At 35.3% G+C, this 13,128-nt stretch overlaps 3 protein-coding genes across 13 annotated transcripts; 2 read left to right on the top strand and 1 right to left on the bottom strand.

Moving 5' to 3' along the window:
* Positions 1-9: 9 nt before the first annotated feature.
* LOC107405768 (uncharacterized) lies at positions 10-2,887 on the top strand. Of its 9 annotated transcripts, XM_060817016.1 has the most exons (4): positions 77-147; positions 1,013-1,109; positions 1,409-2,475; positions 2,577-2,887. In XM_060817016.1, exon 3 carries the CDS (start codon positions 1,515-1,517, stop codon positions 2,421-2,423), a length of 909 nt encoding a protein of 302 aa, XP_060672999.1. In that variant the 5' UTR covers positions 77-147; positions 1,013-1,109; positions 1,409-1,514; the 3' UTR covers positions 2,424-2,475; positions 2,577-2,887. The 9 variants fall into 9 exon arrangements, with proteins under 9 accessions (XP_060672987.1, XP_060672989.1, XP_060672994.1 ...); XM_060817004.1 differs by lacking the exon at positions 1,013-1,109 and having other exon boundaries at positions 10-147; positions 1,314-2,475; XM_060817006.1 differs by lacking the exon at positions 1,013-1,109 and having other exon boundaries at positions 19-147.
* A 1,817-nt stretch (positions 2,888-4,704) lies between these two features.
* Positions 4,705-7,896, top strand: LOC107409262 (monothiol glutaredoxin-S15, mitochondrial). 3 transcript variants are annotated; one of them, XM_048475231.2, is made up of 7 exons: positions 4,705-4,882; positions 5,247-5,364; positions 6,074-6,208; positions 6,335-6,434; positions 7,003-7,069; positions 7,432-7,510; positions 7,598-7,896. In XM_048475231.2, the coding sequence occupies exons 2-7, from the start codon at positions 5,293-5,295 to the stop codon at positions 7,655-7,657; spliced, it is 513 nt and encodes a 170-aa protein (XP_048331188.1). In that variant the 5' UTR covers positions 4,705-4,882; positions 5,247-5,292; the 3' UTR covers positions 7,658-7,896. The 3 variants fall into 3 exon arrangements, with proteins under 3 accessions (XP_048331188.1, XP_048331191.1, XP_048331197.1); XM_048475234.2 differs by having other exon boundaries at positions 4,820-4,979; XM_048475240.2 differs by lacking the exon at positions 4,705-4,882 and adding an exon at positions 5,058-5,081.
* Positions 7,883-12,993, bottom strand: LOC107405766 (periodic tryptophan protein 2). Its single transcript, XM_048475204.2, has 7 exons — positions 11,623-12,993; positions 10,778-11,029; positions 10,595-10,687; positions 9,984-10,355; positions 8,985-9,329; positions 8,543-8,770; positions 7,883-8,386 (listed from the first exon to the last, which is right to left on the bottom strand). Exons 1-7 carry the CDS (start codon positions 12,847-12,849, stop codon positions 8,216-8,218), a joined length of 2,688 nt encoding a protein of 895 aa, XP_048331161.2. The 5' UTR covers positions 12,850-12,993; the 3' UTR covers positions 7,883-8,215.
* Between the last annotated feature and the right edge of the window lie 135 nt (positions 12,994-13,128).

Genomic DNA, 13,128 nt, shown 5'->3' with positions numbered 1-13,128 from the left:
TACTTTCACTATAATTACGTGGAAGCCGGTTCTGTGGCCCTATAAAAATTAACGTCTTCCCTGGTGCCTGTGCGCTCTCGTGTGATTCTTATTTGCTGAAACGCTTTCTAGAAGACTTCCAACGTCTCACCAAAAGCTAGCTTTCCGGTAAACTCTCACAACCCTAAACCAACTCACGGTTTTTCTATTTCTACTTGGGCCAATAAATTTCACAAATTTTGCTTTCTCTGTTTCTTTGATCGCAATTTAATATTTTTTTTATTTTTTTTTTTATTCTTCTCTGTTTCTCTGAAAAATCTGTTTCTTGCTTGACCTGGAAGGTCTCTCTTTTTTTAATCTTGGTCAATGTTCTTGATGAGCCAAAGGCCTTCTGGTTGTTGTTTTTTAGAGTTTTTGAATAAATCCCAACAGAATTGATTGATAAAGGGGTTGTTAATAAAGTTAAGAAAATTGATAACTGATAGTGGAATGAGAATTTGGGTCATTATCGTTTTACAGTGTTTGTATATAGGTTTTGGGTCGATCTTAAGGAGGATGTTGTTAATTTCATTGTGTTATCGAGTTTGTTACGAAATTAAAATGAACAAGTTTTGAGTCTTTGGTTGAGATTTCTTCTGCAGCTTTTATAATATTCTGAATTTAGGGTTGTATATGATGTGAGAAGACTCTTATATATCAGTTGGAAATACAGGAATATAGGAAATTACCATATATTTTGTTGTTATTTCCAAGTGGGAAATTCAGTGGGAAATTTTTATTTAGTTACTAATTATCCGTCATTACATTGATGAGAAAGCCTTTACCTGACCTTTTGTTTTTTTTGGTGTTTGTGGTGTACATAGTAAGGATGTGGCTTTTCAAATAATTCTAAGGTGAATTTTAACATTGTATATACGGCTCTCCTATAATTCACTAAGAACCTTGCCTCCTTGTAGTTGAGCGCTTGCTTGTAGTTGTTGATGATTTCCTGGATTAGAGGAGTAAATACTGATTAATGCTTTTCAATTTATAGGAATTACAGAATATACTATAACTAGAGGGAAGGCAATCTGCGGTAATTGAGTTGTTTAGTGTGGAAGTATATCTTTGCTAGTCTCCAACTACTTTTGGTGAATGGTCTTCCTCAGAATAACGTGCATAAATTACAAATACACATTTTTCTTTGAGTCTTGCTTTACTGAATTTGCAAATCTTCTATGTTATATGCTCCTTGGTATACTTATGTTTCAGTGTCACACTACTGATCGAAATATATTTTTTTGTTACGTTTGATGCTAAAGTTGCTTACTAATCTGATTTGTGGTAAAGGACAGATTCTAATATTCTGTGGTGGTATCTTAATTAAAAAAAAAAAAAAAAAAATGCCCAAAGTCCGAAGAGTACATTCCTCATCTTTTGATGGATCCAGGGCACCTTATCCTTGCACTTCCAAGGATGGTGATTCGTGCAAACCTCCGAATGCAGACTCACTGAAAAATGTAAAAGAATGGGACGAAGCTAGGTGTCCCATATGCATGGAACATCCACACAATGCGGTTCTTTTAAAATGTTCTTCTTATGAGAATGGCTGTCGACCTTACATGTGCAATACGAGCTACCGGCATTCTAATTGCTTCGACCAGTTTTGTAAGTCATCTATGCTTTACCCCTCAACAGCAATACTGCAAGAAATTCCTCTTACAAGCACAGCATCTCGCAGAATGAGTGAAGAACGGTCCCTGCCTGGGCAAACCATGTCTTGTGCGAGCCAATTGCAATCAAAGCTAGTCTGCCCTCTTTGTCGGGGAGAGATTTTTGGGTATAATGTAGTTGAGCCTGCACGTCAGTACATGAACAACAAAGTGAGAAGTTGTTCCTCTGAGTCATGTCATTTTAGCGGCACTTATTCAGAACTGAGGAGGCATGCAAGATCTGAGCACCCATCTGCCCGGCCATCAGAGGTGGATCCTACACGACAGCGTGATTGGGTTAGATTGGAGCATGAAATGGAAGTGGAAGATGTACTTAGCTTATTTCAAACAGGGTTTGAAGAAGAGAGTGAGAGTAATCCATCAGTGAATATTCGTTCCTTTATGCTATCCTTTATATTATCTGTCTTTTTACCTTCTTTTGAGTTTGTGGCCGTGACACATCAATCGGATGATCCAAGAGATAGAGAGCACTCACATAACAGGAGATCCACAAGAATGCCGAGGTTAAACTATGATGTTGATAGCAGTTCTTCTGCCACTAGACGAAGCCACAGTTTTTATGAGAGTAATCCCCGTGCCAGGAGACTGCGATTCCGGGCAAACGATGCAGCATCCATTCCCGTAACTAGGAGGAGCAATGGTTGGCCTTCTGATCGTATACCCCATGCCAGAGGACTGCGATGGCGCAATCAAAGATGGTGGTCGAGTTCCAACAACCAACACCAACGGTGACTGCCACATGTTGTTTATGAGGTCAATTTGTGTCAAGTGCAGCTTTCTGGTTGTGAGTTATCCCGGACCCTATATTATATGTCTCTTGTGATATCTTACCTTTTCATTTAGATTTTCTAAAGAAATGTGGGGATGTGCTGTGTGGATTGGCAGGATGGATGATAGCTCGGGGGTACCTTTTGTTTTCTACTTTTCCAGATGAAATAGTTGCTGCAAGTGTTTCCAATTTTATCTGCTGAGATTGGGAGAACAGATTTGGAGAACAACAAAGAAAAGTGGCGTTTCATTTCCGTTGCAACAGACGAAGAAATTTCATGTTCCAATTTTCTGGACGTTTTATGAATTTTAAGAGATATATGGTTGAATTTATCATTGCATCTTATTGGAGAGAAACAATGGTTTCAGAATAATGGTCAGAAGTGTGGGTTTGTCCATTTAATTTATCACTCTCTGTGCTTTGGTTTTGTTTGGTGTCATAACTGAACAATCTTTTCATTAACTCCAATTCTGCAAAAATATCTAGGGACCAGTTTAATAGATCAAGAGTGTTTTAGTTTTTTAGGTATAACTAAAACATTTTTAAGATTATCAAAATGTAAATATACTATATATTATATATTTATATTACAAAATAAAAAACTGTAAATATATAGGGTCGGGTAATAAGTTCCCAAGTTGGCCTTCTCTCCCTCTCTCTCTCTTAATACGAACCTTGGTTGATAAGGAAAGGGACCACCTAGCCGTGTGGCTACTTTGTCTATATTTCTATCTCATGTTATTATGGCAAGACTTCTATCGTTTCGATACGATTTCAATTTTAATTTTATTCCTAAACTCATTTTGTAATACTTATAAACATTGTAAGACATTTTTATAAATAACTACTATCTAAAATAATGTTGGAGATATAAGCTAATATATTTAGAGGTTTATTAAGCTATGAGTAGTATTATATTATTGATTTGTAATTAATTATATTTATTTTTTAAAGATTTCATTTATTCATATTTAGATTCATGTATTAAAATTTTAACTGAAAATATATATATATATATATATATATATCACAGTAGTATATTATTTTGTTAAATTAGTTGATACTTGTAATATTTTGAGATTTAAATATTTGGCTTCGCAAGTTAAGGTTTAAATTAACGATACATGTTCAATGCTGTTTTACACGTAAGGGAAGTCGGCTAACTTAGATCAATTCCATGACTATCCAGATTAAGTGGATGATGAGTCGTCAATTCTTTCCTCTTAGGTGTTGTATTCAATTTAGAATTTGAAAGATTTTAAAAGTCTTTTCAAATTTTGAGATATTCGATTTAGATTTTAAAGTAGTCCATACAAATCTAATGATATTCAATTCAGATTTTGATGGATTTTATAAAAGTCTATTAAAATCTAGCTGTATTCAATTAGGACTTTATAGAATTCTTTTAAAATCTGGTGGTATTCAAAAAGTCATTGATTTTAAAAAACTTTAAAAAATGATGGATTTGAAAGGATTTTAACAGGGAAATTGTGAAGAAAATTGTCAATATGAAATCTACCTTTAAATCCAAAGATTTCATTGGATTCTTACAAAATCTTTATGGAGTTTGTAGAATTCCATAATAATCCATCAAATCCTTTAAAGTCTATAATTCATTTTAAATCCATCAAACTCTAAATTGAATATATCTCTCTTAATCTAGGTTTTAGGCCTAATAGTTTATTCTGGAGGACCACTGGACTTGGCTTACTTCTTATTGAATGCCGTTAGAGTTAAGAATAAAAGGAATGCACATGAGAGAATCACCTTACCATTTAGTAGAAGATTTAGAAATATATAGAAAATAGTAAAACTGAATATGATTTTAAATTATATGATGTCAAGGTAGTATTATATGTTCTATTATTTGGTAACTGCCTCTATTTTTTTATTATTTAATTTTTTAAGGTTTCATATATATATATATATATACATACATTAAATAAGACTAAAAATCAGTAAAAAAATATTTTAAAAAATAAGTAAATTTTAAAAACTAATGTCTATAAAACTTACTACAAAAAAAGGTTTCAAATTTTAAGTTTTTTTATAGGATATTTTAAAGTGTTCAAGAAAACTGAAAATAAGAATATAAAACCAAATAGAATCGTGGCAGCAATTGACAGTTTTTTTTTTTTTCTTTTTTTTTGGGGTGGTAAATATATTGCCAGCAGTTAGAAAAAGAAAATTAAACAAACAAAATTATATACAGAGATTTTGAAAAACTTAAGGGCAAAATAGAAATTACAGTGGAAGAGAAAAAATAAAATAAAAATTAAACATTTAAGTGCCTGCAAGAATTAGTACGCGAATTAGTACATGAGAAAATTGAAGCAAGTTTATTTATTTATTTTTTGATGGAAAAGATTGGAGCAAGCTAAAACCACCCGAAAGCCCTAAGATCGTCGTCTCCACTCAGCAGGTAAAAATTGAATCTATGTGCAATCGTATTTGATTACATTTCTACTTCGGGGGGTGGAGTTCTAGCCAATTGTTCACAACTACGCCTGCTTGCTTGCGTAAGAGTTACTACTTTGAATTGTCAGCTTGGGAAACAAATACTAGTATTCGATTTGGGTTTTTAGTTTTTCTAAGGAAAGCTGTTAGAAAATCGTTTCAAAGTATGTATCTTTATAATTATCTGTGTATGTATTTACTAATCGATATGTGTATCTATACACCTAGATAGAGGTATTAATGAAAAGGCCATATTTTGCAACTGGGTTTTTTTTCATTAATGGTAGAAATCTTCGTTTAACTGATGGCTTGTTCATGGGTCTGTGCAGATAATCAGCAAGGGCTGCTTTATTTGCAGGGTTTGTCTCTATAATCATGGCAAAGTCATTATCCAGCATGCTTTTGAAAGGAATTTCTGGTATTCAAGCTTCTCGTTCTTGCAGAATTGTAAGTGTCGACACCTTATCCCCTATTAATTAGTAATATATTATAAAGAAAACGGTGTACTTCCTACCAAGTTAATATAAGACACCAAGTTAATATGAAACATGATAACTGTTTTGGTGCTTTTATCTCTTACAATCTAGAGCAGAAACATTGAGAAGGAAAACGCTATGAAGAAATTAAAGAAAAAAAGAAGTCCACATGATTTGCGTTGTATCTTTACTGATGTATACAGAGGTGGACTTTCTGCTTTAAGTTAACGCATACAAGTATAATATAGCATTTATGATAACTTTATTTGTCGTAGAATAAATTGAAATGACTAGCCATTTTGCTTTAATAATATAACTAATTGAAGACTCAAACTTTTGTTACCCTAAACAGCATATCACACCGGGACTTCTGGGCTTGCTTGTGTTTTTTTCATTTGGATTTCGAGTGTAAAGTGCTAAACATAAAATAAGTTGCATTAGTTGAAACCAAATATTAAGTTTGGCAAAAAGTTATGATAGCATGTACAGTTGATGTATCTGTATGGTTTATCTGCTTGTTTGTTTGTTTGTTTGTGTACTTTTTGTACGTGTTCTGTGGTCTGTGCTGTCATAGAATCACATTAGTCAGATGGCAAATATAAAATACTTTTCTTGTTTTACTCGTGATGTTTGTAATTGTCACATGATGATAGATAATCGTTTCTTCTAATTGTTAGTAGGTATCTGGATCTTTTTACCACTATGGGATGAAGTACTCAACTTCAGTGCCTGATGATCCTGACACACATGATGATTTTAAGCCTGCCAACAAGCTCAAGAGCTCAGACATTTCTTTGAAGGACGTTGTGGAGCAGGTATCTATATGCTAAATAGCATTCTCAATCGTTAATTAGTATATTTCTAAACTCCTTATTTTCCTTTCTCAGCCAAAATGAACTTTATTTCTCAGCGTTAAATTAGAATGGTTGTTTCTGCTGTAGGATGTCAAGGACAACCCTATAATGATTTATATGAAAGGGGTTCCTGATCTTCCTCAATGTGGATTCAGTTCACTAGCAGTGAGAGTGTTAAAACTGTACGGTAAGAATTTTGATGTTAGAATTCCACCTGATGTTAACTTGTCATATAGTGAATCATGTATATCTGCAGTTTTGTCTCTATGCTTAAAGATGGAAACTTTAACTACGTGGAAAAAAATAGGCGAAGTCATGAATTGGTAAACATGTTTATAGAAATACTCAGTTTTGAAGAGGCTAGCTTTTGGCTATGTAGACATTTCTAGTTGGTTTAGTTTTCTTCATGATTTCTACTGTAGGTGCACAATATTTATTGATTAAATTACTTATCATTTATTTATCTTCTGCCCAAGGCCTCTTTATTTAGTATGCTTTTGATCTTTGCAATTTAGCGCCTAGTTTATTTACTAGAACCTTTGATGGACTTTGGGTCTTGTGGTTGTGTGATTTAGATTACAACATTTCATCAACCAAAACTATCATTGTAAAGTGCTAATTATTGAAGATTTTTTTGGTTACTAATTGTTTGGAATTATGGTTCAGCCTGGTTCTTCTAAGTTTTTATCTTAGCACAACTACACCTTTGAGAATACTGTTTATGGTTTTTCTTACACTAACTTTTTCCCTTGCAGATGTTCCTTTGAGTGCTAGAAATATTTTGGAAAACCTTGAGCTGAAAAATGCTGTAAAAGCCTACAGGTAAATTGATCTTAAATATCTTTCACTTGAGGGAGTTTTAGAATCTAATAGAAGCTAGATGCTTTTGTGAACATTGTTGGGAAACTAAGTTGTATGCCTTTAAATATTGTTAGAGTTTCAAATTTATCATTGGTAGTTAGTTGGATCTCTTTCAGAATGATATTCATACTGGATGACAAAGATTAAGGGCCTATTCCCCTAGTAATTGGCCATGCTATTCTAAATTAAACTGTGTTCTTTTATCAGAATTTTTTTTTTTTTTTTTTTTCCACTTCCATAGTTTTTAGCCTTGAATTGTTTGATTGAACTGCAAAGTACTTGCACACTGTTTGTTTTCTCAACCTCTCATTTTGCATGTGCAGCAACTGGCCAACATTTCCACAGATATTCATTAAGGGAGAGTTCATCGGCGGTTCAGATATTATTCTCAATATGCATCAGGTTAGTCATAACATAAGTGGTTATTACTTGTTTATTTATTTTTCAAACTGCAATGCATTGGCTCTGATGGTTTGCTTTCCTCCATAGTCTGGGGAACTCAAGGAGAAGCTTAAAGATGTGACCTCCAATCAGGAAAAGTCTGAATAAGTTGAATTTGAAGAGCCTGTAGTTGAACCCTTGAACTGCAGCACGTTTAACATCACATATATTTGAGATGCAAATTCCTTATGCAAGTTTTTGACAGATTTGGTTTGATGAAGGGTTTCGTCAAAAAATTTAGAGATAGATAAATTTAGCTTGTTCTCCTTTTTATTTACCATGTAATGACTATCCATAGCTTAAGGCATTTCAAATCTATATACTGCTAGCTCCTTTATTTATTTTTATTTTTTTGGCATTGGAAATGGCTGTGATTGGATTAAAGGAGAACCCATTAGTTGCCAAGACACAAATGTTTGCTAGGAAATTAAAAGCAAACGCCTTAAAATTATTTGTGCAATTCTAATGGTAAAGGAGCATTCTGGCATTACAACAAAATTTTCATTTATATTCCGAAAAAATGGAAGAACATTTATCAGTTTTTTCTGGCAGCTTTTACAATTTCCACATCTCGCAAAATTCACAACAGAATTGTTGGTAAATATAACGTCTACAAAATCAAAAATTGTATAGGCCCGGCCCTCTTATGAGTTTCGTTCATATGATTCATTTCTTGGAGTTTATCGAGCATAAATATCTTAGTATGTATTCATTGGATGAACATGTATCTGCCAAATCCTGATGCATTCTTGTTATTGCCTTTTGCAAGGATTTTAAAGCAGGAAGCAGGTTTCTGGAATTTTGCTGAATAGAATTACCATGAGCTTTACAAAGTTCCTGCCATATAAATCAACCATATAGAGTTTAGCGAAGAGAGGGAAAAAAAAATAAAAAATAAAAAATTCACAAACAAATGGAATCAGGATACATCACAATGCCACCTGGTCAGTACCTGTGGCAAATCTGCAAAATAACCAAAAGAGAAGACAATACCTGACACCATCTAAGTATGAATTCTATATGTTGGCAACTTTCTAGAAGATCTGCAAGTGCCTCTATAAACCTCTGCAGATATCTCTTAGGAATGGACGAGGCAACAGGAGCAATATCGACCGGACTGACAGCAAAAATGCATTTTTTGATTAGATTGTCCTCATTCAAGCGAAGGCTAAGGAGCAAAGCTCTGTTTGGTTGATCTTCATCCAGTGCCGCATCTACTGCCTGTAAATCAATAAAAGCATGTAAATAAATTAAAATGGGTAGTGGGATATTAGTCAAAATTAGCGTGGTGCAAAACTGCTGCCTCACTGACATTTCACTCCGCTAGGTTGCAATTCAAAAAAATTTGAGGACTCTTTTTCTTTTCCGAGCTTATTCTCCCATGAGTAATGGGTTGTAAAAACAAATTGTAATATTTATAGTTTCACCATAATACCTCAGGTGTGACATCTATGTCAAGATCAGTTGGGTCAAATATGAAGCTATCATCAATGGAGAAAACCAGAACCCCTTCTGTTGTTGCTGCTGCAAAACTCCTGCCAGTGGGTGCAATTCTCAAGCATTTCGTTCGAGCAATGGGCCTTCCACGGTTAGGCATGGATCCTGGTAAATCAAAACCTAATTTTCCTTGGGTTTGTTTGTCGATACCTTCTTCGATATCACTATCATCATCATCAATTAAATCTAGTGGACCAGCTTCTGTCATTTTCTTTGAGTTTAAGAAGTCAAGAACTCCATCCAAAGAAAGATTGAGAGTTATTTGAAATCGCCTAAGCAACACCTGTGCAAATAGATCCACTAGATAAATAGAACCGTTCATATACACCTGAATATTTTGGATGCAATGAAAAACAGTATACTTGTTCAAAAGGCATGAATTAAACGACTATTAAACCTAGTAAAGAAGACAAGCAAGAGATGCAAACAATAACAGATTAACTAAAGTAAAGTTATCCAAAAAGTTCAAGTTCCAGACAGTGACCAGCAGAACTGGGCAAAAACAGAGAATTTCCGAGTTAAAAGTGGTATATAGGGGAGAAGTTGTTATAAATTACAATTATTATTAATATTCAAGTGGCATGCAGTTCCTTCAAAATATTTGAAAGGATGCAAGAAAGGTATGTGAACGAAATTTCACTTTAATAAACTCTTTTTACAAATGTAAGGAAAAAACAAGGTTTTCATTAAGTAAAATAGTATGCAGAATTCACTTAAGTCCGTAAATGCTGGGAGTCCACTTCTCCATCTATTTTGAACTATACCTGTACCTCATATTAGAATGAAGGATGACCCAATAATTCTGGGTCAATGAAGCAACAATATGATTCTGATGTTCCAAAGGAAGTTATCATGAAAATGCAACAAAGAATGTTCAAACAAAAGCATAGAGTTCATAGAGAGTGTATCTCTGTACATAAACTAAAAATTGACTAACCTGGTCAGCAATGTCATACATGCAGATGTATTTGCTACTTCCCCCAGCCAGTATGTAAGTCCCATCAGCCGAATAGCATAAGGATGTGAAGCACTTCCCTGAACTTGAGTTCGCAGCTGATCTACGATCTGTCATAAGGCGCCCTCCAGCAATATCCCTTCGCCCCTCAATCGTGTACATTAATGATCCATCAATTGGGTCCCAAAAATGAATTTGACCATCTAGTGTGCTGCAAGCCAACTGCCTTCCATCTGGACGGTAAGCCACTGTGAGAACATCATGTGTGTGAGGAAATGTTTCAACAGCACCTTTTCCTTCAAAAACATCCCACAGCCGGATTGTTTTGTCCCATGAAGATGAAGCTAAGACTCCCTAATTGGAAAGAGAACATCTTATTAAACTCCTTATAGCATTATTCAACATAATTTTCAAGTATCGCATGTAGCATTGCCAACTTAAGGGGCAGGTATGGAGAACACCACATTCTCATAAGGAAAAGCTTTTAAACTCAGTATAAAAATAAACTCAAGCATTGGTAGTAACCCCCACCCCACCCCACCCCCCCCCCCCCCCCCCCAAAAAAAAAAAAAAAAAAAAAAAAGAAAACTTACATTTGTAGGAGAAAACATCAAACCATGAACAGGACCTTCATGACCACTAAGTTTATCCAACAAATGAGCCGTCTTCATTGACCAAACAAAAATCTGTTACACAATTAAAATCAAAGAATTATTACGGCACATAATTATGATGGCTAAAAAGTGTTCAAATCTGACAGTATTTAGCTGTAATACCTCAAATGAATCTAGAGTTCCAGCACAAATCACTTCACCACTTTGATCTGCTGCTAGAGAAACAAATTGTCTAGAAGTGGGGGTGGTAAACGTCCGGAAATTTCTATAACGGAAGAGATCCCATGCACGAACAGTCCCATCCAGAGATGCACTTAAGAGACAATGGTTGTTGGCCATAAAATGGAGAGCAGTAACTGCATTAGTATGCTCTGAGAATGTTACAAAGCAAAAGCCTGAGGAAACAGTCCACACCTGTGTAGCAAGTGTTAAAACTTCTGGGTATGAGTCAAAGAAAGGTTGACAGAGTTTCCAGTTGTAAACTTCTAGGCTAATGAGTTAAATATAATAGCAAAGGCACAACTATCACGAATCAAAATTATTCCTTATGGTCACATACAAGGGTTCAAAGTTATTCCTCCGGAGGTAGCATAAATAAAAATTCACAAGACAATACAAATACCATATACAGCAGTAGGCGCAAAAAACCGTTGCAAAGAAATTAATTACAATGGGAAGCAGGAACTAGTTTGCAGTAATGTAGTTATTGCAAACTGACGTGTAGGCTGCAATTATGAAGATAAGAGTAAAAAAGAAATGAAAGAAAGAAGTAATTTGAAACACACATCACCTAGTACAGTGCACTTAAAAGGTTAAAATTGATAAAAGAATAACTACGCACTTAAGCAAACATGGTCATAGAAATAACACAACAAGACTTGAGCTATAAGTCTGAAAGAGTTATGATCCCAAAATATAAAGCTATTGCATTCCAGGTAAAAGTTGAATATCGACAACAAAAACACAGTTTCATATTAAGAAGCTTGTTCTTGTTGATACTCATTTACCTTGACTTTGTTATCATCCGCTCCAGTTGCCAGGAGTTGTGAATCTGGTGAATAAGCAAGACAGTTTACATCAAAGTAATGTCCCTGCTGCTTCAAAATATAACTCTCTGACCGCCACTCCCAAACAAGCAGTTGCCCTAACTTTGCACAACCAAATATCAACCAATTTCCAAGATCATTGAAAACTGCCGTTGTGATCTTCTCTCTTGAAATTGACAACAAGTGAATACACACAAAATCAGGCATCTGATACAGCCGAAATACACCATTTGAGAAACACACAACCACCATATCAAGCTCCCGATGATAATCACAGGCAGTCAACTTTGCAGGAGCCTGCATGAAATTGTCCTTCCTCAACAACACCCATTTGCCTCTTTGCAAATACCCACCACCCTCTTCATCCAGGTCAATATCTTTGCCATCAGATTCCTTTCTCTTTTTCACATTTCTACCATCATCAACTTCTAAATTCCCTTCAACATCCCTATCTGGGGTTGCTGGAGAGGGTGGTTCCGATGCATCCTCTTCTTCTTCCATTTTATCAGACTCATCTTCATCACCCTTAAAAACCCAACTGAAAACAAAACAATCCCGTGTAATTGAATAAACTTTGCAAACCCTATTTGTTTTCTTATCAACACCAAAATGCGCACCTACAACTGTATCTCTGTGACCCAAAAGCGAGAAGGGTTTAGTCCTAGTTTTCAATTTCTTCACAAAAAACAATCTTGCTGTCAAATCTTTTGAACCGGCAAGCAAATAATTCGAGTCTGGGCTCCAATCCAATGATGTAACCTTATCATCACAGTCCACGAAAGTCCTAACCAATTCAAACGGAAAATACTCTTTTCTGAAACCAGGAGAGCGCCAAATTTGGACGAACTTACCAGTGGCCACCGCTATATATGCTCCGTCAGGGCTGAATTTAACGGCATTGACGGATTTCTTAAAGGAAATACGATGAAGCACAACTCGGCGGCGCAGGTTGATGAATAAGCAGCGGTTATTCTCGTCCACTGTAAGGAGGAAAACTCCGTCGGGCGAGGCGGCGATTCTACAGATGTTGGAAGACGACTGTACCGGTAGAGTCGAGGTTTGGGATTTGATCAGGTCAATGACGGAAACTCGATTACCGACCGGTGATATTAACTCAGTGTTGTTGATAACTAGGGCATTGCCTCCTCTGTACGGAGCTCCAACAAGGTTCTGAAACCTAAAGTTCATATTTTTTTTATTTTTATTTTTTGGGAAACTAACCACTATCTGGTTTACCCAGAAAACGCAGGAAAAAACCAGAGGATTCAAGGGGAGAAAATTTTTTCAGCAACCAAGCAGGAGGAGAATAACCCTCTGGTCATTATGTGTTAAAGCTAGGGTTTATCAGGGGTTTTATTAAACCCAGCCATGTCCAACCAACCCAGTTGACCTATTGGGCCAGTATCCAAACCATGAATGGCCCAATAAAAAACAAATTTTTTTTTTCCACAAAAAAAACACGTGGAC

Source organism: Ziziphus jujuba, chromosome 1 (assembly GCF_031755915.1).
Source record: "Ziziphus jujuba cultivar Dongzao chromosome 1, ASM3175591v1".
NCBI classification, from domain to species: Eukaryota; Viridiplantae; Streptophyta; class Magnoliopsida; order Rosales; family Rhamnaceae; genus Ziziphus; species Ziziphus jujuba.
This window is presented reverse-complemented; position numbering and strand designations above follow the sequence as displayed.

Coding starts and splice junctions, on each gene's coding strand:
- LOC107405768 (XM_060817000.1), top strand. CDS start 1,272: ATGCTAAAGTTGCTTACTAATCTGATTTGTGGTAAAGGACAGATTCTA.
- LOC107409262 (XM_048475231.2), top strand. CDS start 5,293: ATGGCAAAGTCATTATCCAGCATGCTTTTGAAAGGAATTTCTGGTATT. Junction 5,365..6,073: donor CTTCTCGTTCTTGCAGAATT/GTAAGTGTCGAC, acceptor AATTGTTAGTAG/GTATCTGGATCTTTTTACCA. Junction 7,511..7,597: donor TTATTCTCAATATGCATCAG/GTTAGTCATAAC, acceptor TTTCCTCCATAG/TCTGGGGAACTCAAGGAGAA.
- LOC107405766 (XM_048475204.2), bottom strand. CDS start 12,849: ATGAACTTTAGGTTTCAGAACCTTGTTGGAGCTCCGTACAGAGGAGGC. Junction 10,688..10,777: donor GAACTCTAGATTCATTTGAG/GTATTACAGCTA, acceptor ATTGTGTAACAG/ATTTTTGTTTGGTCAATGAA. Junction 8,387..8,542: donor TCATACTTAGATGGTGTCAG/GTATTGTCTTCT, acceptor TTTATATGGCAG/GAACTTTGTAAAGCTCATGG.